The sequence below is a fragment of the Babylonia areolata genome, chromosome 13 (assembly GCF_041734735.1).
Source record: "Babylonia areolata isolate BAREFJ2019XMU chromosome 13, ASM4173473v1, whole genome shotgun sequence".
In the NCBI taxonomy this organism is placed as follows: Eukaryota; Metazoa; Mollusca; class Gastropoda; order Neogastropoda; family Buccinidae; genus Babylonia; species Babylonia areolata.
This window is the reverse complement of record NC_134888.1, coordinates 25,790,819-25,816,417: the sequence shown is the minus strand read 5'-3', so window position 1 is coordinate 25,816,417 and position 25,599 is coordinate 25,790,819. Positions and strand designations below refer to the sequence as shown.

The following is a 25,599-nucleotide window of genomic DNA, read 5'->3' as shown; positions in this document are numbered from 1 at the left end:
TATAGCATATATGGATTTCACTGAACGCAGTGACGCCTCCTTGAGCTACTGATACTGATACTGATACTCATGCTACCTCTCTCTTCCACACAGCACCCAACCTCTGTCCATGCATACAAACCGAACATCCCCGTAATGACTGCAGCCACCCGATAGGCCAACCCCCAGCATCGACACGGAAGTGTGCTTTGTTGTTGTTGTTGTTGTTGTTTTCTTTCTTTGTCGCGCGCTTCCGGACACACACACACACACACACACACACACACACACACACACACACACACACACACACACACAGAAAGAGAGAGAGAGATCCTTCTGACAGAAGCTGAATGGTATCGCTTTGAACAGCATGCTTGCGTGCGTGATAGAGTTTCAGCCGGAGTCGCCTGTCTCGTGTTTTGATAGAAGAGAGAGAGAAATAAAGAGAGAGAGAGAGGGAGAGAGAGAGAACACTGAACACTTTAATGTCAATAGCTTTACAGCCCTTATGACATGGGGGTTCATAATACAAATAACAAAATGTATCAATAGTAATGGTATTGATAAAAACCAAATCCAAAACGAAATCGATCGATTTGTACAACTAAATGCAATTCGACCATTCATTCAAAGTAATGTGATGTAGAGGAAAAGAATATACATATATAAATGGAAAACATGTATTTTCCATATGAAACTGTCAACAAAGATTTAAATTTTCACAATGAACAACACTTGATACTACTTTATTGTTGTTGTTTTTCGTCGCATGTTATTCGCTTTAGCAATATAAAAGTAAAGTTTCCTGATTTAGATTAAGCACTCCAAAAATATCTTCATTCTTTGCAAAATTTGTTTTAAATACAACACAGATCTTACTGTTGCCCAAAACAGATTTGAATCTTTGATTGATAATTTTAATTTCTGTAACCTTAGCTCCTCAAATTCACGTTTCTTTCTTTTCTTCAAATACACAAATTCCTTCCTTTCCTTTACAAATGTTTATTTACGTTCTCTGTTATTTTCTTCAGTTTTACATCTCTGGAAACTTTTAAGAAGGCCTCTGACAATTCTTTTCTTCCTCTTACACTCGTCATCAAACCAATCATTACATTTCTTCTGTCCTCTACCAGCTGTTCGAATCACAGAGGCAGCTGCCCCATACAATGCTCATGAAAACAGTTCAACACAGGCACTCACATCAACAATTAACATGTCAAAAGCATTCTGTAAAAACTCCTTAAACTGACAACTGTCCAACTCTCCCTTATATACATGCACATTCTCCTCAGACCACACTATCCTTTCTTCTCTTTTTGAATTGAATCAGATTCTTTTTTTAGTATTTAATCCATTTATGTAGGACGATTCGACGAGAGAAAGAGAGAGAGAGAGGGGGAGGGAGAGAGGGAGAGAAAGAGAGGGAGAGAGAGAGCGGAGGTTGTTGGGGGTGTTGATTACAAAGTAGCGCCACCTGTATTTTTTCTGCCTGCCTGCAAGTGTATTTGTTTTCCTATCAAAGTGGAGTTTGCTACACGCGCACACACACACACACACACACACACACACACACACACACACACACACGCACACACACACACACATACGCGCGCGCGCGCACACACACACACAACCCTTTTCTTGTTGTGAGCTGCAAACGGGACCCCGATCAGTTAAGCGCCTCATTCGAATGACTAGTTGTCCAGACCACCACTCAAGGTCTAGTAGAGGGGTAGAAAGGATACTGCCGTTTGAAGGATTCGATCTCGTGCTCTCAGATTCTCTCACTTGCTAGGCGGTCGCACTATACCACTGGGCCACCACGACACAGTGTCGGCAGTCCTGGGTTTCGCTTCTGAATGATGGGCATGTATACAACAACACACATTTGTAACACGTGCCGAAAACAGAATGTCCACAAGGAACTCCCCTCTTCATTCACTATCCAGATTAAGAAGTTTCAGTTTCAATTTCTCAAGGAGGCGTCACTGCGTTCGGAAGAAGCCCATATACGCTACACCACATCTGCTAGGTAAATGCATGACCAGCACGTAACCCAACGCGCTTTGTCAGGCTTTGAGTGCAAGCATATGATCATTATATATGTGTAACCTATCCGAGTGGATTTCTTGTACAGAATTTGGCACAGCACTCTCGCTGCCATGGGTTCTTTTTCAGTGCGCCAAGTGCGTGCTGCACACGGGCCCTCAGTTTATCTTCTCATCCGAATGACTGGTCGCTCAATCTGAAGAAGAAGAAGGTGGTGGGAGGGAGGGGGGGAGGGGGGAGGGAGCAGACATCCATGCTAGTCGAAGCACTTAACAGCAGTGCATCGGTATCTATGGTATGATTTTCAACCTTCTGTCAAATCGCGTGGAAAATCTCCATGACGTGTGAGGTAGTGAACTACTGTTTATTGCTTTGAGCAATGAAAACATAGGGAGGGAGAGATTCAAGATTCAAGATTCAAAAACTTTATTACTCAAGGATAAAGATTTTAGGCATCGCCCAGTCTTCCAATCTGTCCTTGTGACAACAATAGCAATAAGAACATTAACGATAACGACACAACAATAATAATTTTGTTAACACTGCTACATCTACTGCTACTACTACGAATAATAATCACCATCATCATCACTAACATCGTAAAAAGTAATAAAAACGAACGCAATCACATATTCATATCCATACACATGCACACACTCTCTCCACCCAACACACAGACACACAGACACAGACACAGACACAGACACACACACACTTATGCACATACAGATACATGACCGAAGAGAGAAACATATAGCGGACATAAAGAGAACAGAGAAACACAACTTTAACATTGTACATATACAAAAGTGATTAATTTGCTGATGCAGATGTTACAGGTAATAACATCCAATTAACAGGCGAACAAGTAAAAACATTAAAGCACAAAGGCAGAAATAAAATAAATTCACTGCATGAAAAGGCATAGATACAAACTTCACAAAAAACATGATTTTCTGGGGGTTTTTAGCTGGTAAAAAAAAAGCCTTGTGGGCCTATTGTTTGTGGAGTAGAAGTTTTCGTATGCTTTATTTGAAGGAACGTAATGAATCGCACGTCTTAATGAACGAAGGAAGAAAGTTCCAAACAGATGGTCCATAAAATGCAAAGCTAGATTTGTACAAATCGATGCGCACACGAAGCAGAATATAATTATCTGAATCGTAACGCTCTGATGCCCGTTGAACAAGGTGACTGGTGACATGTTTTTGTGTACTTTGAACATGAAGGCCATTTTATTGTAGTCGAATTGCTTGTATATTGGTAATATTTCCAACTTTGTTAATTTTTCATCTGTTGATAGGGAGTGGTCTGGTAAAATAAGTTTAGCTGCTCGTCTATGCAACGAGTTAACTTTTTTTAGCTGGTTGTGACTGGCATTGCTCCAGACTGTAGATGCATAACTGATATGAGAAAGACAGTATGCCCCGAAGAATAATTTTCTGGTTGGAGCATCGACGTAGTATCTAAGTTTATTGAGTAAGAACAAGTTGCGGGCTAATTGTTTGCATACATGGTTGATATGAGCTTGCCAGTTCAGTTCTTTATCAATTATTACCCCAAGAACGTGGTGCTCACAAACTTGTTCAGTTGAGTTCTTGTTTACCTCGAGTTTTAAAATGAGAGGTTTACGTTGGTTCGTTCGTTCGTTCTTTTGTTTAGCGTCTTTTCACTATCAGTGATATTAGACGTTGGTGTTTCTGTCTGGATGTCAGTGCCATACTTTTTGTTTTGTATGGGTTAAGTTCCATGTGGTTTTGATAACACGTCTGAAATGACATTTATTCCCTGTTGTAGAGATGATTCAACAAGATCAATGTCGGTGTCGCTACAATGAAGGGAACTGTCATCAGCGAACAGATCGCAGATAACATTGAGAAAGAGAAAAAGAGAGACAGAGACAAACAGAGAGAGAGAGAGAGAGAACACTGAACACTGAACACTGAACACTTTAATGTCAATAGCTTTACAGCCCTAATGACATGGGGGTTCATAATACATGCATCAATAGTAATAATATTGATGAAAACCAAAGCCAAAACGAAATCAATCAATCTGTGCAACAAAGTGCAGTTCGACCATCCATTCAAAGTAATGGCATGTAGTAAGAAATAAAAACAAAAACATATATAAATGTATAACATAAATATTTTCCATATGAGAATGACAACACAGATTTCACTTTTCACAATGAGCAACACCTGATACTATTTTATTATTGTTGAGTTTTTTTTTCGTCGCATGTTATTCGCTTCTGCAATATATTTTGCAAGTGACTGTAGTGAAGTTTCCTGATTTAGATTAAGCACTCCAAAAATATCTTCATTCTTTGCTGAATTTGTTTTAAATACAACACATTTTTCTCGAATATCGTCATAAGCTTTACAACTAAACAAAAAATGCAATTCATCCTCCCTTGAATGACCGCACATTGGACAAGGGGAGAGTAACGAGGGCTCAGTCTGAAACCACTTTTCATAAGCATTCAAACCAATCGTTCTCGTTCTAAATCTGGCGAGACTTGTTCGGTGCCACTTGTTTGTCACGACTGTAATATATTTTTCTGTTTGAAATATACTTTTAAAACTAAAAAACCATCTATATTTCTCAGTGCTTTCCATTTTACAGTGCCAATTCTGTTTATATGAAGCAATTAGCCTATCTTTGAATTCTGAAACAAATCCTTCTACACATCCAACTCCCTGACACATCCACACAATCCCAAATCCATTTACAGTTAATGTCTTCTTTACAAAATATACCCAGTTTTCCTTCCCTCTCTCATGTTCATTTACTAACATTTCATACGCCTGCTTACATAATCTCGATGTGGGTAGCCTTATTAATTTTAACCAATATTTTATACATTTCACACATGATTTAATGTATAATGGGTATCTACCACTTTCTCCATATAATACAGTATTTGAAGCATGTAATGGAACATTTAAAAAACGTTTAATAGCTAATGTATGTACTTTTTCCAAATCTTTGTTATCAGAAAGTCCCCAAATTTCGGCACTGTATGTTATCATTGGTTCTATTTGAGTATCAAAAAGTTTCCAAAATATATATGAATCTATCGAGCCTAACTTACGTAAACACCTTAAGATTTCTATAACCCCCTTCTTCCCCTTTCTACAAATTTCTGCTACTGTCCTTGTCAAACTCAGCTTAGTTGTAAAAATCATTCCAAGATACTTATAAGCATTAGTTACCTTCACTTCATCAGTTCCATAGTGCCATCTTTCATATCTAGATAGGTAACCACCTTTTCTAAACACAACTATATTTGTTTTCTCAAGGTTAACTTTTAAAAATAATCTATCTGCTTCTTGCTTTAATATGTTCAGCTGATTTTGAAGTCCTATGGCCGTGTCAGACAAAAGAATTACATCATCTGCAAATAACATGAGAAACAGTTCAACAGCCCCAGGGATCATTTGAATCCCATGTCTTCCTTTTTTCGTTATCTCTCCTGCCAGTTCATTAATAAAGAACGAAAACATCATAGGGCTCAACAGACATCCTTGTTTTACGCCACGTGGGCAATCAAATACATCTGAATATACACCCTTCTCACGCACACACGCTAAAACTGCATCATATACACCACGCAGTGCCATATAAAGCTTACCATCAACACCAGTTTTACGTAACACATTCCATAAACTATTTCGATTCACAGAGTCGAAGGCCTTCTGAAAATCTACAAAAGCAACATACAATTTTCTATTTTTTAATAAATGTGTTTGTACAATTGCATACAATGTGAAAATGTGGTCAATGGTGCTGTAACCTGATCGAAATCCAGCTTGCTCTTCAATAATCTTTTCTTCTCGTTCAGCCCATTTAGTTAATCTTCTATTTAAAATGTAAGTGTAAACTTTACTAATGATACTTGTAAGTGCAACTCCACGGTAATTATCTGGAATATTTGGGTCTCCCTTTTTGTGAATAGGTATGATAATCGATTTTGCCCAATCTGTTGGAAAGATTCCATCATTGAAACATCTGTTAAATAAAAACACCAGAAAATCAACAACATCTGTATTTGCCTGCTTTAACATTTCACTCAATATTTTATCTGGGCCTGCACTTTTACCTGGTTTTAAATTGTTTATGCTATCAATTACTTCTTGCCTGCTAATTGGGTCATTAAAGCAAGGTTCTTCAAAATCACCAACCTCCTCTACTACCTCATCTTCTGTTTCAGTGTTAGCATTACCTACAAATACACTAGAAAAATGGTCATACCATTGCTGAGCACTAATATTATTATAAACAAATGCCTTTCTATTTACAGATCTTACTGTTGCCCAAAACAGATTTGAATCTTTGATTGATGATTTTAATTTCTGTAACCTTAGCTCCTCAAATTCACGTTTCTTGAGAGAGAGAGAGAGAGAGAGAGAGAGAGAGAGAGATGGAAAATCTCCATGATGTGTGAGGTAGTGGACTACTGTTTATTTTTAGTAATGTATACATAGGGAGGGAGAGAAAGAGAGACAGAGAGACATAGAGACAGAGAGAGAGAGAGAGAGATCCTTATTTTCCTAGGTAATGATTAATCGATGATCATCATTGCATTACCTGGCAAAACGTCAGCTGTGGGGAAAAAAAATCAAACGAACATCAAAAGTGCATTTTGTGGCGGCTACCATGGTGAGCCGATCTCTTGGTGGAGCGAGTGAGACGTGTTATTCCCCCCTGAATTATTTCGTGCTCTGGCGGGGTCATTAAAATCCCCCAGCATTTCACAAACCCACCTTGGGTTTCCCCAAGGATAAAGTGTTTAGTGCCGCTGTGTTCTTATCCAAACATTGCTCATGCATGAGGGAAAAATTCCCCAAGGATAAAGTGTTTAGTGACGCTGTGTCAGAAATCCGAAATAGGATTAATTCTGCAACGGCAGCGATGGCCAGACTGAACAGGGTATGGAAGAGCAACATCAGATTCCACACAAAATTCCTGCTCTACAAGTCACTAGTGGTCTCCATCCTCTTATATGGATGTGAGACATGGACACTGATAGCAGAAACAGAAAGAAGAATCCAAGCATTCGAAACCAAGTGCTTGAGGAGACTACTACACATCTCCTACAAGGAGCACAAGACCAATGACTATGTGCGGAACCCGGTCAGCAACCTTGTTGGGCCCCAAGAACCACTGCTGGCGACTGTCAAACGACGGAAGATGGCATGGTTTGGTCACATCATACGACATAACACCCTCTCCAAAACCATCCTGCAAGGGACTGTAGAGGGAGGGCGCAGACGGGGGCGGCAGAGAAAGAGCTGGTCCGACAACGTCAAGGAATGGACCAAAATGACGATACCAGATCTCCTCACGACAGCTGCCAACAGAACGGCGTGGCGAGCTATGACATCTTCCTCATGTCCCCCCAACGACCCCAGCGGTAAAGGGAATGAGTGAGTGAGTGTGCCGCTGTGTTCTTATACAAACATTGCCCATGCATGAGGGAAAAAATCCCCAAGGATAAAGTGTTTGGTGTCGCTGTGTTCTTATACAAACATTGCCCATGCATGAGGGAAAAATTCCCCAAGGATAAAGTGTTTGGTGTCGCTGTGTTCTTATCCAAACATTGCTCATGCATGTCTCCGATCAGTTAAGCCATCTAACCAGCCATATATACATGATGTCAGTCTGTCTGTCTGTCTGTTTGTATGTCTATCTGCCTGTCTGTCCCTCTGTTTGTGTATTTGCCTGTCCATCGGTTTGTCTGACTATGTCTATCAATCTGCCTGCTTGCCTGTCACCCTGTCTGTCTGTTTGTAAATCTGTCTGTTTGTCTGTCAGTCAGACTCTGTGTGTGCCAATCTATCTGTGTGTGTGCGAGTGTCTGTCAGTCTGTACGGTCTGGTTTGCCTGTCTGCCTGGTTTATTTGTCTGTCGGTGAGTCTGTCAGTCTATCTGTCTGCTTGTCTGTCCACCCTCTCTGCCTATCTGCCTGTCTATCTGGGCTGTTTCAAAATTGTGCCTTTTCTTTCTTTCTTTCTCACGTGCTTGCTTTCATACCTATCATTCGATCTGTATGTCTGTCAATCCGTATCCATTTAGCTTCTTCCTCCCCAGTCTATGTCTATCCATCTATCTATTCAGTCTTTCTATTTGTCTGTCAGTCTATCAGTCTATTCATCCATCAATATCTAACTGTGTGGTATTACAGGAAGGTGGGGTGTAACTATGACGGGGGCATGACCCTGGGGGAGGAGACAGCTTCCTGGAAACTGCAGATAGACGGCAGGGACATGAGGATCTCCTTCTGTGAGTACACTGACCACAGCACAGTGACCACACCATAATGGGTACATTGATGACACCACAGTGAGTACACTGACCACACCACAGTGAGTACACTGACCACACCACAGTGAGTACACTGACCACAGCAGAGTGACCACACCATAATGAGTACATTGATGACACCACAGTGACCACACCACAGTGAGTACACTGACCACACCACAGTGAGTACACTGACCACAGCGGAGTGACCACACCACAGTGACCACACCACAGTGAGTACACTAACCACACAACAGTGATCACACCACAGTGAGTACACTGACCACAGCACAGTGCCCACACCACAGTGACCACACAACAGTGAACACACCACAGTAACCACACCATAGTGAGTACACTGACCACACCATATTGAGTACACCACAGTGAGTGCACTGACCACACAACAGTGAGTACACTGACCACATCATATGGACTATACAACAGTGAGTACACTGACCACATCATAGTGACCACATCATAATGACCACACCACAGTGACCATAGCATAATGACCACACCACAGTGAGTACACTGACCACACCACAGTGACCACACCATAGTGACCACACCACAGTGAGTACACTGACCACACCACAGTGAGTACACTGACCACACCATAGTGAGTAGACTGACCACACCATAGTGAGTACACCACGGTGATTCCACTGACAACACCATAGTGAGCACACCATAGTGAGTACACTGACCACACCATAGTGAGTACACTACAGTGAGTACACTGACTACACCATGGTGCGTACACTGACCACACCACAGTGAGTGCACCATAGCGAGTTCATTCACCACAGCATAGTGAGTACACTGACCGCACCATAGTGAGTACACCAAAGTGAGTACACAACCGCACCATAGTGAGTACATTACCCACACAATAGTGAGTACAACATAACGAGTTCATTGACCACAACATAGTGAGTACACTGACCGCTCGAAAGTCACCACAGCATAGTGAGGATACTGACCAATCCATAGTGAGTACACCATAGTTAGTACACTGACCACACCACAGTGACCACACCATAGTGAGTACACTATAGTGAGTACACTGACCACACCACCAAGACTACACCATAGTGAGTGCACCATAGCGAGTTCATTCACCACAGCATAGTGAGTACACTGACCGCACCATAGTGAGTACACCAAAGTGAGTACACAACCGCACCATAGTGAGTACAATACCCACACAATAGTGAGTACAACATAACGAGTTCATTGACCACAACATAGTGAGTACACTGACCGCTCGAAAGTCACCACAGCATAGTGAGGACACTGACCAATCCATAGTGAGTACACCATAGTTAGTACACTGACCACACCACAGTGACCACACCATAGTGAGTACACTATAGTGAGTACACTGACCACACCACCATAGTGAGTACACCATAGCGAGTTCATTTACCACAGCATAGTGAATACACTGACTACACCATAATGAGTACCCCATAGTTAGTACACTGACCACACCATAGTGAGTACACTGACCGCACCATAGTGAGTACATTGACCACACCATAGTGAGTACACTGACCACACCATAGTGAGTACCCCATAGGGCGTACACTGACCACACCACTGTGACCACACATTAGTGAGTACACTATAAGGTGTACACTTAACCGCACGATAGTGAGTACAGCATAGTTAGTACACTGAGCACACCACAGTGACCACACCATAATGAGTGCACCACAGCGAGTTCATTGACGACAGCATAGTGAGTACACTGACCGCACCATAGTGAGTGCACCAAAGTGAGTACACTACCTCACCATAGTGAGTGCACCAAAGTGAGTACACTACCGCACCATAGTGAGTACACTGCCCACACAATAGTGAGTACGCCATAGCGATTTTATTGACCACAGCATAGTGAGTACACTGACCACACCATAGTGAGTACACCATAGTCAGCACACTGACCACATCACAGTGACCATACCATAGTGAGTACACTGACCACATCACAATGACCACACCATAGTGAGTACACCATAGCGAGTTCATTGACCACAGCATAGTGAGTACACTGACTACGCCATAGTGAGTACCCCATAGTACACTGACCACACCATAGTGAGTACACTGACCACATCATAGTGCGCACACTGACCACACCTCACCATAGTGAGTACACTGACCACACAATTATGACCACACCATAGTGAGTACACTGACCACACCACAATGACCATACCATAGTGAGTACACCATGCGAGTTCATTGACCACAGCATAGTGAGTACACTGACTACGCCACAGTGAGTACCCCATAGTACACTGACCACACCATTTGAGTACACCATAGTGAGGACACTGACCGCACGATAGTGAATACACTGACCACACCATAGTGAGTACACCATAGTGAGTACACTGACCACACCACAGTGACCACACCATAATGAGTACACCATAGTGAGTACACTGACCACATCATAGTGAGTATACTGACCGCACCATAGTGAGTACACTGACCGCACCATAGTGAGTACATTGACCACACCATAGTGAGTACACTGATCACACCACAGTGACCACACCATAGTGACCACACCATAGTGAGTACACTGACCACACCATAGTGAGTATACTGATCGCACCATAGTGAGTGCATTGACCACACCATAGTGAGTACAACATAGTGAGTACACTGACCACACCATAGTGAATACACTGACCGCACCATAGTGACCACACCATAGTGAGTACACTGACCGCACCACAGTGACCACACCACAGTGAGTATACTGACCGCACCATAGTGAATGCACCATAGTGAAGGCACCATAGGGAGGGCACCATAATGAGTACACTGACCGCACCATAGTGTTTGCATCATAGTGTGTACATTGACCACACCATAGTGAGTACACCATAGTGAGTTCATTGACCACACCATAGTGAGTACACCATAGTGAGTTCATTGACCACACCATAGTGAGTACGCCATAGTGAGTTCATTGACCACACCATAGTGAGTACGCCATAGTGAGTACACTGTGGGCACACAGACGACAAGTACAAAGGTGTAGGCAGAGGGAATGGGTGTTGATTGAGAGTTCCAGTGTGGGGAGAGGAGGGGAGTGGAGGTGAGGGATGTGGCGGTTTTTGTGGGTATTTGCAGTTTGCAAGACATCACCAGGAATCGATGAAAAATCAGCGGAAATCGTTCGTCAACTGCTCTTTGGGACCTTCGCCGACAATATGCGCTTTTAGTACCGGAAGTCGTGCCATTGGCGGGTTAATGACGTCAGTAATGGAATGCAAATCACAACAGGGACCGTGGCAATATAACTGTGTGAAAACCTGGTCGACTTGTTTCACGTCACCCTCTTTTCCTTGGCGAGGAAAGGGAGGAAAAAGACTGAGGGTGTATGCATTTCAGAATCTCGGTCTGCCATCACGACGAGACCGAAAACAACCGGATGCATTTGTCGCCGGCCAGAACGAGAGGCGGTTTAGGGAAGGAGAAAATAAATGGGAATCCAAGTGGCCGAAAGCTATCTGACATAGCCAAGCAAACCGTGCAATTAAGTCGTTAGCTGGATCGTTTGTGTGAAGCTTTACCACTACCCCCACCCATCCCCCGGCCAACCCTCTCCCACCCCTTACCCCCCATAAAAACAACAACAACCAAAGAAACAACAAACAACAAAAAACAACAAAAAAACAACAACTAACAAACGAACAATTTTCCGCACACACACACACACGCACGCACGCACGCAGACACATACACATTCAGAGAGAGAACTCCACAATTGTGCAAGATCGCATGTTCACACATTCATGCACCTCAGAATGTGTGTGTGTGTGTGTGTGTGTGCGCGCGCTTGCTTGCATGTGTGTGATTTTGAATAGCGAAAGATGAGAATGATATCGGAGCTTGCCTTCCTGTGACTCTGTGGTGCGTTATTTTCTTATAGGGTTGGTATGGTAATTGTGAACAGCGTGTAATTGCGAACAATTTCTATACCGCCCCACTTCGAAGCGTTCTTAACGGTTGCATTTCACAATTTAACGCCTGCTTCAACCTTTTCCTAATACCTTTTTGAATATCCATTTCAAAGAACCAGTCAATCATCTGCTATTTCTGGGTATTTCCGCGCTATTTCTTCTCTTCGCGCACCACTGCCGACCGAGGTTACAAACATACTCTCTCTCAAAATCCTAAAATCAAGGGAAGCAAGTTATAGGACTTGAACTTTGACACAGTTTAAAATATATTTTTTAATTGATTGGACATGTTGAATGCGTATTACCAGTGCTGGGAGAAATTAAGAAAGCATATTGGTGACAGATCAGAACGTCAGTTCTGACAGGAATCTGCAAAATATTGTCGTTTGCAATTAGACCATAGGGTATTTTGACGTGCGTCTATTTTCAAACGATGCTTCACAGTTACTGAACACTCTCAAAAGGGTGTGTTTGTGTGCGGTGTGGGGTGTGTGTGTTTAAATGTCTGTTTGCGTGTTTGTGTGCATGCGTGATCAAAACCAACAATACAACAGTCTGGTGCGATGTTCCAATGATATGTTATGTCTAATGAGTTAAAGACCTGCTTCTGTTTTAATTGTCTACATGTACCCAAAGCCATCGTTCGCAATTAGACTTGCCCGTTCGCATTTACCCTCAGGCAACCCTGCTGTTTCAAACGTCGACAAAAAGTTGAAAAGAGAGTGGTGTCCCCTGCTTTGTTGTGAGCAGATCACAGCAGGGCCGTCTGCACATGTTGTGTTTTATTTAAATTAACAAGTGTAGTAATCACTACAATCTGTACAGGAGTGTGTGGGGCACGAAGTACACATACCTCCCATATGACTTTCAACGTGGTTTGACTCCTGAATCGGACATTTTGCAGCGTAAGAAAAAGGTGTTAACTCACTGCATGGGTATGTCGCACGTGCCATCTTGGATTTTTCAGTGGAGTCAGTGCTAAATGTGTGATGGCACGGTGACAGCGTTGTGTGAATAGGTCTGCAGTGTGGATTCAGTAAGTCAATCTGCGATTCACTAGCAAAATTTCCATCTGATAAATGACGAACGAGACAACGACAACTAGCAAAATCTGGTTTTAAACGAAACCACCCATCAACATCTGACGAGAGTGATAACAGTTTTAGTGAGAAGCCGAAGAAAGATAAACAAGAGAGAAAGACACAAAACGTAACAGTGGAAGAAACTTCAAATATGGATATCCAGGTAGCGATAGACTATCAACAAGCATCTAGACTGTCTTAGTGAATTGGCTACAAAAGAAGACATAGTAAATCAAATAAAAACAGAGATGGAAGTCCAGACATCGACATTCAAAGAAACGTTGGAATCTTTAGAAGGTCGGCTGTTGGAATTAGAAGCTGGAAAGGACACAAAAGATAGAGATCTGCAAACGTTGAAGAAAAAGAGTGACACTGCAAAACTCTCTGAAGCATCAGGAGCTGAGAATAAAACAGCAGTATTCTCGCAGATGGAATTTGCGAGTCTTTAAAGTACTGGAGGACGGGGAAGAGACAGATAACAACGACCTTCAGCAGTATTCTCGCAGATGGAATTTGCGAGTCTTTAAAGTACTGGAGGACGGGGAAGAGACAGGAGAAGGCTGTGTCAGCAAAGTGTGCCGGATCTTCACGGAGTCTGTGGGTGTGCGCACCACTCCAGGGGGCATTGAGGTGGCCCACAGAGCGGGACAACGCAGCAGTACCAAGCCTCGACCCATCCTGGTGCCTTTTTTCAACAGACAGAAGAGGGACCAGCTCATGACCAGCAGAGGAAAACTGAAGGGCAAAGGGATCAGTCTCAACGAGGATCTCACACCTGCTAACTACAAGCTGTTAACAAACACAGTGAAACATTCAGCTACCATGACAGCTTGGAGCTGGAATGATAAAGTCCAAGCTAAAGTAAAAAATGGACAGGTTGTGAAACTGAACATTCATACTGACCTGGATGAAGCCTTCCGGAGAGCTATGCCATCTACGGAAATCAGTGAAGATGAGGGAAACCAGTAAAGACACCATTGAGCTGTGCAGTAAACTATGTGAAGTGCCCCCATAGATCCTGCTGCCAAGACATTAACGTTTGTTGAAAATGATGACACTGGGAAAGAAAGCAAGGGAGAGTGATGGAGAAAGGGTAAGGATATGTGAGTGGGGTGAGGACAGAGGGATGAAGAAAGGTAAATCATCATAGAAAAAAGGTGGGGGTGGAGACATTAAAAAGGGAGAGGCAGATGCTGTGGAGTGAGCGGGAAAGGCCTGGGAAAAAGAGAAAAAGAAGGGGGAAACAGCAGATGAATTACAAAAACTGGAGGATTTGGGGACATTTTGAAATGTTAATTTTATTATGTGATACAGATTATGAAGGTACATTATGGAAGTTTCTGTTTTAGTAGCTCAAGGAGGCGTCACTGCGTTCGGACAAATCCATATACGCGACACCACACCTGCCAAACAGATGCCTGACCAGCAGCGTAACCCAACGCGCTTAGGCCTTGGAAAAAAAAGATAAATACAAAAAAAGGAGATAAATACAACAACAACAACAAAAAAATTTTAAAAAGATAAATACAAAAAAGAAAGATAAATACAAAACAAAACAAAAAATATGGAAATGATTCCTTGGTGGAAGAGTGGGTGTGATAGTCCAGAACTTGATTCAGCGTAACAATTGGTGTATACGTATAGTGGAGATAATGGAGAACTTGATTCAGCATAACAGTTGGTGTATACGTATAGTGGAGATAATGGAGAACTTGATTCAGCATAACAGTTGGTGTATACGTATAGTGGAGATCATGGAGAACTTGATTCAGCATGACAGTTGGTGTATACGAATAGTGGAGATCATGGAGAACTTGATTCAGCATAACAGTTGGTGTATACGTATAGTGGAGATCATGGAGAACTTGATTCAGCATAACAGTTGGTGTATACGTATAGTGGAGATCATGGAGAACGTGCAAAAGATGTGAGAGAACTCTTGATGTTTGTAACTTTTTGTATTCCCAAACAGGTGTCATTACAATAATGATTTATGTTCGTTTGGGGGCCAACGCCATAATTGTGACGTTGGTGTGAAATGTGCCTTTTGTGGTGTTGATTATGGGAATGTTTGTCATGTTTATTCCTTAATATTCGAGTTATTGCTTAAATGATATGAAAAACCCAGGCCGTGGTTGAGGATGATTTATTTATAGTGAAGAAACGAATCGTTTTCGTTAACAAACCCAGTGCATGTATGTGTCAGCTTTTTTTGTGAGCAAAACCGCTACATGTGTAAGTCAGTGGACTCAACATGATTTGGTCACCGCTACAGATCCACGATAAAGGTACATGTGTAAGTCAGTGGACACAACATGATTTGGTTAGTCAGTGGACACAACATGATTTGGTCACCGCTACAGATCCACGATAAAGGTACATGTGTAAGTCAGTGGACACAACATGATTTGGTCACCGCTACAGATCCACGATAAAGGTACATGTGTAAGTCAGTGGACTCAACATGATTTGGTCACCGCTACAGATCCATGATAAAGGTACATGTGTAAGTCAGTGGACACAACATGATTTGGTCACCGCTACAGATCCACGATAAAGGTACACGTGTAAGTCAGTGGACACAACATGATTTGGTCACCGCTACAGATCCACGATAAAGGTACACGTGTAAGTCAGTGGACACAACATGATTTAGTCACCGCTACAGATCCACGATAACGGTACATGTGTAAGTCAGTGGACACAACATGATTTAGTCACTGCTACAGATCCACGATAAAGGTACATGTGTAAGTCAGTGGACTCAACATGATTTGGTCACAGACAAGAAAACAAAAACAGACAGCATATTTGATCTCGTATTGCTCTTTGCTAAGTTTTATATCTATAAATGTAGATTCAGTAAATCGAAACCTACTATTAAAGCATACCGGGAGGAACTTAAGAAACAATATAAACTTGGAAAAGTATGCACATTGTTTAGAATTAAGACTAAATGACTTTGAAAGGAAATTGATTAATTATTTGTCATTGGTCGAATGACCTAAACAAAAACAAATGTGTGTGTGTGTGTGTGTGTGTGTGTGTACATGCATGTGCATGCACATGTATGTGTATGTGTGTATATATACATGCAAAAAATTAGAAGTGTGTATGTGCGTATGTATATGTATGTTTATGATTGTTGATGTTTATTCATGAGTCATGGACTCATGACTCTGTGCATGTATCGAAGATATTTTGAAATGCCTTTTTCTTTTTGTATCATCCTCCAATCAAAAATGTGATCTTGTCTTCCTCTCTCTATGTGTCACGTCTTTTTTTTCCCCTCCTTCTTTCTTCATCTTCTTCAGTTCTCATTAATATTAAAAGTTCAATATTTCTCTCTTCGTTTTTGTTTGTGTCGTTTGTGTTGTTTTTGTTGTGTTTTTTTTCTATACAAATTGTTATGATTTGAATATGTATTTGTCTGTTTATGATTGAAAAAAAAAAAGTTGAACAGAATGAGCAGACAAACTTTTCCTGGTGCAACTAGTCGGTGAAAGCCTTCAAAAACAAAAGAACTGCGTTTGACTATCGCACGACATGTAATCTTTACAGTACACACGTCCTCAGAAAGAAAAGACTCGTCCTCAGAAAGAAAAGATCTGAGCACATCACTCCTCTTTTGAAACATCTCCACTGGCTCCCTGTCTCACACCGAATAAAGTACAAGATCAGCACTCTATGCTACAAATGTATTCACAAATCAGCCCCTTCCTATCTCTGAGGCTGCCTTCTCCTCTACACTCCATCTCGCTCACTACGATCAGCTTCGGATCCACCCCATTTACGCATACCCAGATTCAAACTCTCGACTGTTGGCCGCCGTTCTTTCTCTGTCTCTGGACCTTGCAATTGGAATGAACTTCCTCTTTCGCTTCGTCAAGTCTCCAGACTCAGCTCTTTCAAGTCTGGCTTTAAAACCCACCTCTTCCCAAAATAGCCTCCCTTCCCTGCCTCTTCCTTGTCTTCAGTTTCCCCAGTTTTAGAGTTATGCGTGCGTGAGAATGACTGGTGCGAAAGCACTTAGATTTGTCTATGCACAGGATTCAGCGCTATGTAAATACCATCATTATTATTACACGTTGAGTTGTTCACTTCGACTGGATCGTTCGCACTTACCCACTTCCCTATGTGGTGTATGCCATTTTTTTTCTGTGTTATGCTTGTTATCTGTAATCATGTGTCACAGACTTCACCACACGTATTTAATTTCTCTTACTGAGATAATAGAATAATGATTCTGATAGCTGTTTCAAAATTCCCTGGCTTACCCAGAACCGAGAACACATACCCCCTCCATTAACCCCCTTGAGTGCCATAGTACGTATTCATGTACATGCGTCATGAGGTCGCAAAAGAAGGGAAACAACTTTGGAAGGCTGAAAAACTCACAACGTTAATTATTTGATCTAGAGTAGTTTTCCTATAATTATCTCCCCACCGTTTTCTCGGTTTGGGGGGCGAATTGTCCTAAATATTGATTTTTTTTTTTCGACACAATCACTTTTCACTTTTCTTTTTCGGTATTCAAGAGGTTAAGGCATCCTGACCTGGCAGCATTCCATTCGCCGTGCCAGTGAACTCACAGAATAGCCTTTGTATCTCCACAGTTTTTGTCATTGAATGGACAGGAAGCCAAGCGTTACTCTTTACTCAGTCATCGTCGACCGCTTCACAACTGCTGTGTGTCAGCAAGAAGAAGAAACACAAAGAAAGACAAAGAGACAGAAAGAAAAGAGGGAGGGCAGAGGGGTAGGGGTGGGTGGGTGGGTGGGTGGAGGGACGTACAGAGAGAGGGAGGAGGGGGCGGGCAGGGAAATGGGGGGAGGGGAGAGGGACAAAGAGACAAGAGAGAGAGGCGGAAGAGTAAGGTATGAGGAGAGCGGGGGGAGAGGGGGGTGGAGGGTGGGGGGGCAAGGGCTATCGACGGAGGAGAGAGAAAAAAAGAGAGAGGGAAGGAGGGAGGGGGACAGAGAGACAGAAAAGGAGAGTGGGTAAGTTTCAGTTTCAGTTTCAGTAGCTCAAGGAGGCGTCACTGCGTTCGGACAAATCCATATACGCTACACCACATCTGCCAAGCAGATGCCTGACCAGCAGCGTAACCCAACGCGCTTAGTCAGGCCTTGAGAAAAAAAAAAAAGAGTGGGTAAGCGGTAGTAAGGGAGGGAGATGGAGGAAGAGAGAGAGAGGGGGGGTAAGGGGTAGTGAGGGAGGGAGATGGAGAGAGAGACAGAGAAAGGGGGGGATAAGGGGTAGTGAGGAAGGGAGATGGAGAGAGACAGAGAGAGAGGGGAGGGTGTAACGGGTAGTGAGGGAGGGAGATGGAGAGAGACACAGAGAGAGAGGGAGAGAGAGAGGGGGGGGTAGTGAGGTAAGAAGATGGAGAGAGACCGATAGAGAGGGGGGGGGGAGTTAAGGGGTAGTGAGGTAAGAAGATGGAGAGAGAAAGAGAGGGAGAGAGGGGGTAAAGGGTAGTGAGATAAGAAGATGGAGAGAGAGAGAGAGAGAGAGAGAGAGAGAGACAGGGTAAGGGTTAGTGAGGGAGGGAGATGGAGAGAGAGAGGGAGATAGAGAGAGAGGGAGGTAAGGTATATTAAGGGAGGGAGATGGAGAGACAGAGAGAGAGAGACAGAGAGAGAGGGTAAGGGGTAGTGAGGTAAGAAGATGGAGAGAGCCACAGAGAGAGAGAGGGTAAGGGGTAGTGAGGTAAGAAGATGGAGAGAGAGGGTAAGGGGTAGTGAGGTAAGAAGATGGAGAGAGACAGAGAGAGAGAGAGAGTAAGGGGTAGTGAGGTAAGAAGATGGAGAGAGAAAGAGAGGGAGAGAGGGGGTAAAGGGTAGTGAGATAAGAAAATGGTGAGAGAGAGAGAGAAACAGGGTAAGGAATAGTGAGGAAGGGAGATGGAGAGACAGACAGAGAGAGAGAGGGTAAGGGTTAGTGAGGGAGGGAGATGGAGAGAGAGAGGGAGACAGAGAGAGAGGGGAGGTAAGGTATATTAAGGGAGGGAGATGGAGAGACACACACAGAGAGAGAGAGAGACAGAGAGGGGGGTAAGGGGTAGTGAGGGAGGGAGATTGAGAGACAGAGAGAGAGAGACAGAGAGGGGCGTGGTAAGGGGTAGTGAGGGAGGGAGATGGAGAGACACAGAGAGAGAGAGGCAGACAGACAGAGAGAGACACAGAAACACGGAGAGAAAGAGGGTCAGGGGTAGTGAGGGAGGGAGATGGAGAGACAGAGAGAGACAGAGAGGTTAAGGGGTAGTCAGGGAGGAAGATGGAGAGAGAGACACAGAGAGAGACACAGAGAGCATAAGGGGTAGTGAGGTAGGGAGATGGAGAGAGAGACAGAGAGAGACAGAGAGAGAGGGGGGTAAGGGGTAGTCAGGGAGGAAGATGGAGAGAGAGAGAGGAGAGGATAAAGGGTAGTGAGAGAGGGAGAAGGAGAGAGAGACAGAGAGAGAGACGGTAAGGGGTAGTGAGGGTGGGAGATGGAGAGAGAGAGAGGGGCGGGTTTAGTGGTAAGGGGTAGTTAGGGAGGGAGATGGAGAGAGAGAGAGACAGAGATAGAAACAGACAGAGAGAATTATACCTTGAAACATCCTGAATGTTGTGTGTTGTTGCCAAACACAATTATACCTTGAAACATCCTGAATGTTGTGTGTTGTTGCCAAACACAATTATACCTTGAAACATCCTGAATGTTGTGTGTTGTTGCCAAAAACAACTATACCTTGAAACATCCTGAATGTTGTGTGTTGTTGCCAAAAACAATTATACCTTGAAACATCCTGAATGTTGTGTGTTGTTGCCAAACACAATTATACCTTGAAACATCTTGAATGTTGTGTGTTGTTGCCAAAAACAACTATACCTTGAAACATCTTGAATGTTGTGTGTTGTTGCCAAAAACAACTATACCTTGAAACATCTTGAATGTTGTGTGTTGTTGCCAAAAACAACTATACCTTGAAACATCCTGAATGTTGTGTGTTGTTGCCAAACACAATTATACCTTGAAACATCTTGAATGTTGTGTGTTGTTGCCAAACACAATTATACCTTGAAACATCCTGAATGTTGTGTGTTGTTGCCAAACACAATTATACCTTGAAACATCCTGAATGTTGTGTGTTGTTGCCAAAAACAACTATACCTTGAAACATCCTGAATGTTGTGTGTTGTTGCCAAAAACAATTATACCTTGAAACATCCTGAATGTTGTGTGTTGTTGCCAAACACAATTATACCTTGAAACATCCTGAATGTTGTGTGTTGTTGCCAAACACAATTATACCTTGAAACATCCTGAATGTTGTGTTGCAGCTCGAGATACCATGAACGTCATCATCGATGACGAGAACGTGGAGGTTGCTGTAAGTAACATGATGGATGGATGACAGACAGTGCACCACTCATGTCCACCAGCTATATAAATCATGGCAAATATACACCAGATGTCACCAAGCATTAATCAAATATCGTGGCAAATATACGCCAGATGTCACCAAGCATTAATCAAATATCGTGGCAAATATACACCAGATGTCATCAAGCATTAATAAATTATCGTGGCAAACACACCACGCCCACCTTCATTAATTAAACATCGTGGCAAGTATACATCGCATGTTCGCCAGCTTTTACTCGTGGCAAATGTCCATCAGTATCAGACATCGTGGCAAATAAAATCCGCATGTCACCATCGAAGTGTTTACTACACATATGAATATTTTAAAGTGGATACTGATTTGATTCATTCTGAGCGTTAAAAACAAATTGAATCAACTGCACCCATCACGTTCACAGCCGGCGGAATGCCAAAGTCTAGTGTACACGGTTCTGCGCAGATCCAGAGAAAACTGCTACATGTTGCGTTGTGCCTAAGGCTATGGCAACGTCTCCTTTACCGCTTTAAAAATCTGAAATAATGGAGACATATCAAGATAACATTATTTAAACGGCGTTATCACGCCGAATGATAAAAGTAAAATGTAGGCTTATATAGCGCAGTACCCCCATCTCAGATGGGGCTCACCGCGCTTTACAATAAAATATATAAATTTCAGACTAGGTGTAAAATATGTACAAAGTCAACACAGTTTCACATGACATTGGCTAAATATACATATGTAAGACTAAATGACATAAAAACTTGCAAATCGACACAGGCGCCATCAGAGTCTCAAACCACACAAGTGCAAATCACAGCAAAACAAAGCACATCACATTCACCATTGTCAAAAATAAACACCAGGGAACCAGGTATCGCGAAAAACACAAAAAAATTATCACAGATGCATACAGATCAACACAAAGAGCACATCCAGCAACAAAAATCACAGCAAGCATATGCAGATGGAAAACTTTCAGTGAAAAAAGTACAGTTTGAAAAGATATGTTTGGTGTGCTCTCTTGAATGCGGGTGTTGGGGTATAACGGAGGTGTGAGGGCAGTGAATTCCATTGTTCAGGTGCAACGAAAGAAAAGGAACGGTCACCGTAAGTTCTAGTACGAATCTTTGAAATGGACAGTGTGCGCTTGTTATTTGAAGAACGGACTTGTGTGGATGGTGAACAGACAGAAAGTAAATTTGAAAGATAGGACAAGAATCAGTGAAGAAATTGTGACAAAGGACTAAGAGTTTGTATTATATTGGTGCTTGAATGGGGAGCCAGTGAAGGGAAGCGAGTAGGGGGGTGATGCGTTGACGTTTCTTAGCTTTGACAGTGAGTCGTGCTGCAACGTTTTGAACTTTTTGAAGTTTGTCAACACAGTGTTTGGGGCAGCCAGCGAGAAAAGCATTTCCATAATCAAATCTAGATAGAACAAATGTGGTTGATGTGTATGTTAAGTGTCATGTCATCAGAAAGCATGTAACCTAAATCGCGTGCAGATGCTGAGAAAGATATATCTGAGCTTCCTATCAGGATAGATGAAGGCTTAGTCAGAAAATGAGTGCTTTGAGTGAATGAGAAGTGCCTCTGTCTTGTTATAATTTAGTTTGGGTTTGTGATCTGTCATCCATGATTTGACCACTACGATGCATGACTGTAAAGTCTGTATGGTTTGACCTGTTTCTGAAGGGTGACATGTTCTATAAAGCTGTGTGTCATCTGCGAAATATCGATTGGAAACCAAGTGACTTTGGATGAGTGTAGGATGAGGTTTGGTGTACATGATGAAGAGTAAAGGACATAAGACAGAACCCTGTGGAACCCCGAACAAAACAGGTGCTGGTTGCGATGAGTGATTATTGATAATGACTTCCAAGCGACTTGAAAGATAGCTTTTGACCCAAGAAAGAGCTAATCCTGAAACTCCATACGAATACAGAAAGCAATGATTAGCGCTAAAAAAAAACCATACGTTTAAATGTTAGTTTTGGCTGCCATTTGGCAGATGCATTGCAGCGCTGTAAGACTAACTTGTTTCCGAACATAACGTGCTCACTTCAGTCCCACACCAAGACTTCTGTTTTTCTTGTCTCAAACGTTTGATACTGAACACATTTTGAACGACTCTCTCTCTGTCTCTCTCTTCATTTTTCTTTCTAATGATTCCTTTAATGGAAAAAGCGCGTATCACATATGAGAGTCCTGAAGGCCTTGCCCCTCTTGTTTTCCGTGTGGGCAGATGAAAGACATGTTTCTAAATTACCCTTAGCTTTTTATTTAGTTTTTTATATTATCAGTTTATATTACCAGTTTTGTTGTTCATCCAACTCAAGGTTTGGTTTTCATATGTGTGTGTGTGTGTGCGCGCGCGCGCGCGTGTGTGTGTGTGTGTGTGTGTGTGCAACACGTGCGTTCATATGTATACAGGTCGGTGGCCTTACATTAAAACAGTTCTGAGTTCTGAGCTCTTCCTCATAATTCCTATGATGGGTAAAGTGCATATCACAAGTGAGTGTCTTGAAGGCCTTACCTCTTCTTGTTTCCTTGCGGGCAGGCGTATCTGCATGACGACGATTACGACGTTGACCTAATCTTCGAGCTGGACGGTCACAAGGGTCACATCTACAGCGACGTGGAGGGCCCGGACATGACCAACTACCTGTTCGTCGATGACAAGCTGGTCGGAAAGAAGTCCATCACGAACTGCGTCAGCAAACACAGACCCGGCAAGAAGTCCTCGGACCGCTGACCTTGTCCCGTGGTTTTGTGACCTCTGGAAAGACGTGGTAGTCCTTCTGGGGTCTGTGACATGTGCGGTTCAATACGTTTATATTTGGGGTGGGGCTGGGGGGAGGGGTATTAGTTTTTTTTGTTTTAAAGAGAAGGTGGATTTAGTGTAACGAGTTTTGAGATTACTCTAGGGTGTTCGTTTTTAGCTCGTTAAAATTCATGTTTAGCTATTAATCTATTTTAGGCGAAGGTGGATTTAGTGTAACGAGTTTCGAGCATACTGCAGGATGTTCCGTTGAAATTCGTGTTAAAGCTGTCGATACGTTTTAGGCGAAGGTGGATTTAGTGTGACAAGTCTTGAGATTATTTTAGGGTGTTCGTTTTTTCCCTTGAAATTCGTGTTTAGTTATCAATATATTTTAGGCGAAGGTAAATTCAGTGTGATAAGTCTTGAGATAATGGTTCGCTTTGTTTTGTTTTATTTTGTTTTATTTTTTGTTTGTTTGTTTGTTTGCTTGTTTTTTGTTGTTGTTTTTTTGTGTGTTTTGTTGTTGTTGTTTTTTTGTCCGTTGAAATTCTTGTTTACCTGTCAATACGTTTTAGGCAAAAGTAGATGTAGTCTGACATGTCTTGGGATCTTAGGGTCCGTTCGTTCCTTTTCGATTGAAATTCATGTTTAGCTGTCCAAGGTTAGGTTAAGGTGGATCTTGTCAGACAAGTTTTGAGATTACTGTATTGTGTTCCAAAGAATTCATGTTTAGCTGTCAATACATTTTACGCGAAGATGGTTTTCGTCGGACAAGTCTTGTGATTACTGTATTTATTAAGGGTGTTCCTTTCTTTTCCGTAGATTAAGTCTATTTTTCTTTGTTTGTTTGACTCCATCCCTGTATTTTATTGTAGTGTGTGCATTTTCCATTCAGTAGAAAAGAGCCCAGGATATAATCATGACGGTTCTCAATTGAAAAGTGTCCAGCTGTAAGAGAACTGGGTCAACTGTTTCATGACTTTTCATGTATATTTTTTTCTTATTGTGAATGGTAGATCATGTTTGCACTCGTCCCGCCTTCCTCCCACCGGTACCCCTTTTCTGTTTCTGTTCCTAGAGAGACAATACACCCACCACCACGGGCACCCACCCACCAATACACCCACCACCACGGGCACCCACCCACCCACACACTCTGCACATAATGTGCACGGTCATTGTTTTTGGAAACTTACAAAAAGAGGATATGTTTTGGGGAAACTTCGGAAGACAAATTCAACAGAGTTGTTCATACAATACACACATTAAAAAAAAAAGAAACAAAAAGAAAGGAAACACACACACACACACACACACACACACACACACACACACACACACACACACACACACACAGAGGGTATTACCTCACTGTGGCGACGTGTTCCCGTGCAGAGAACAGTGTTGTGTTCACACAGATGAATCTCTTAGGCAAGGCAAGGCGAGGGAAGGCAAGGGTAGGGAAGGGAAGGGAAAGGCAAGGCAAGGCAAGGCAAGGCAAGGCAAGAAGTTTGTTTCACGTGGTCCCCCTGGGGACATGAATGATTATATATGTGTATCCTTTACACACCATACGTACACACCATGATAAGCAAAAAGACTGATGTCTCTCGAGCCGTGAAAAACATTAGTGATGCACTTACATGTCTGCCATTAAAAGAAATACGTCCTGCGTCCTGCGTTTAAAAAAACCCAATCCGTCCAACATATATACGTCATAATGAATAACAATCTGTCCAACATATATACGTCATGATAAAAAAAAATAATCCATCCAACATATATATATATATATATATATATATATATATATATATACGTCATAAAAAAAATCCGTCCAAAATATATACGTCATAATAAAAATAAAAAAAGCCGTCCTACATATATACGTCATAATAAAATTTTAAAAATCCGTCCAACATATACACGCCATAATAAAAAAGAAACAATCCGTCCAACATATATACGTCATGATAAAAACAATCCGTCCAACATATATACGTCATAAGAAAAAAAAATCCGTCCAATATA

The 25,599-nt window shown here is 42.3% G+C and overlaps 1 protein-coding gene across 2 annotated transcripts in view; it reads left to right on the top strand.

The window, feature by feature from the left end:
- The window catches only part of LOC143288892 (uncharacterized), a 78,440-nt gene extending 53,151 nt beyond the window's left edge, over positions 1 to 25,289 (top strand). For both annotated transcript variants that reach the window (XM_076597555.1, XM_076597554.1), the window contains 3 exons: positions 8,222 to 8,319; positions 20,740 to 20,789; positions 23,365 to 25,289. In XM_076597555.1, coding sequence (XP_076453670.1) covers positions 8,222 to 8,319; positions 20,740 to 20,789; positions 23,365 to 23,559 — 343 coding nt within the window. In that variant the 3' untranslated portion in view covers positions 23,560 to 25,289. The remainder of the gene's footprint in view (positions 1 to 8,221; positions 8,320 to 20,739; positions 20,790 to 23,364) is intronic.
- Positions 25,290 to 25,599: the final 310 nt, after the last annotated feature.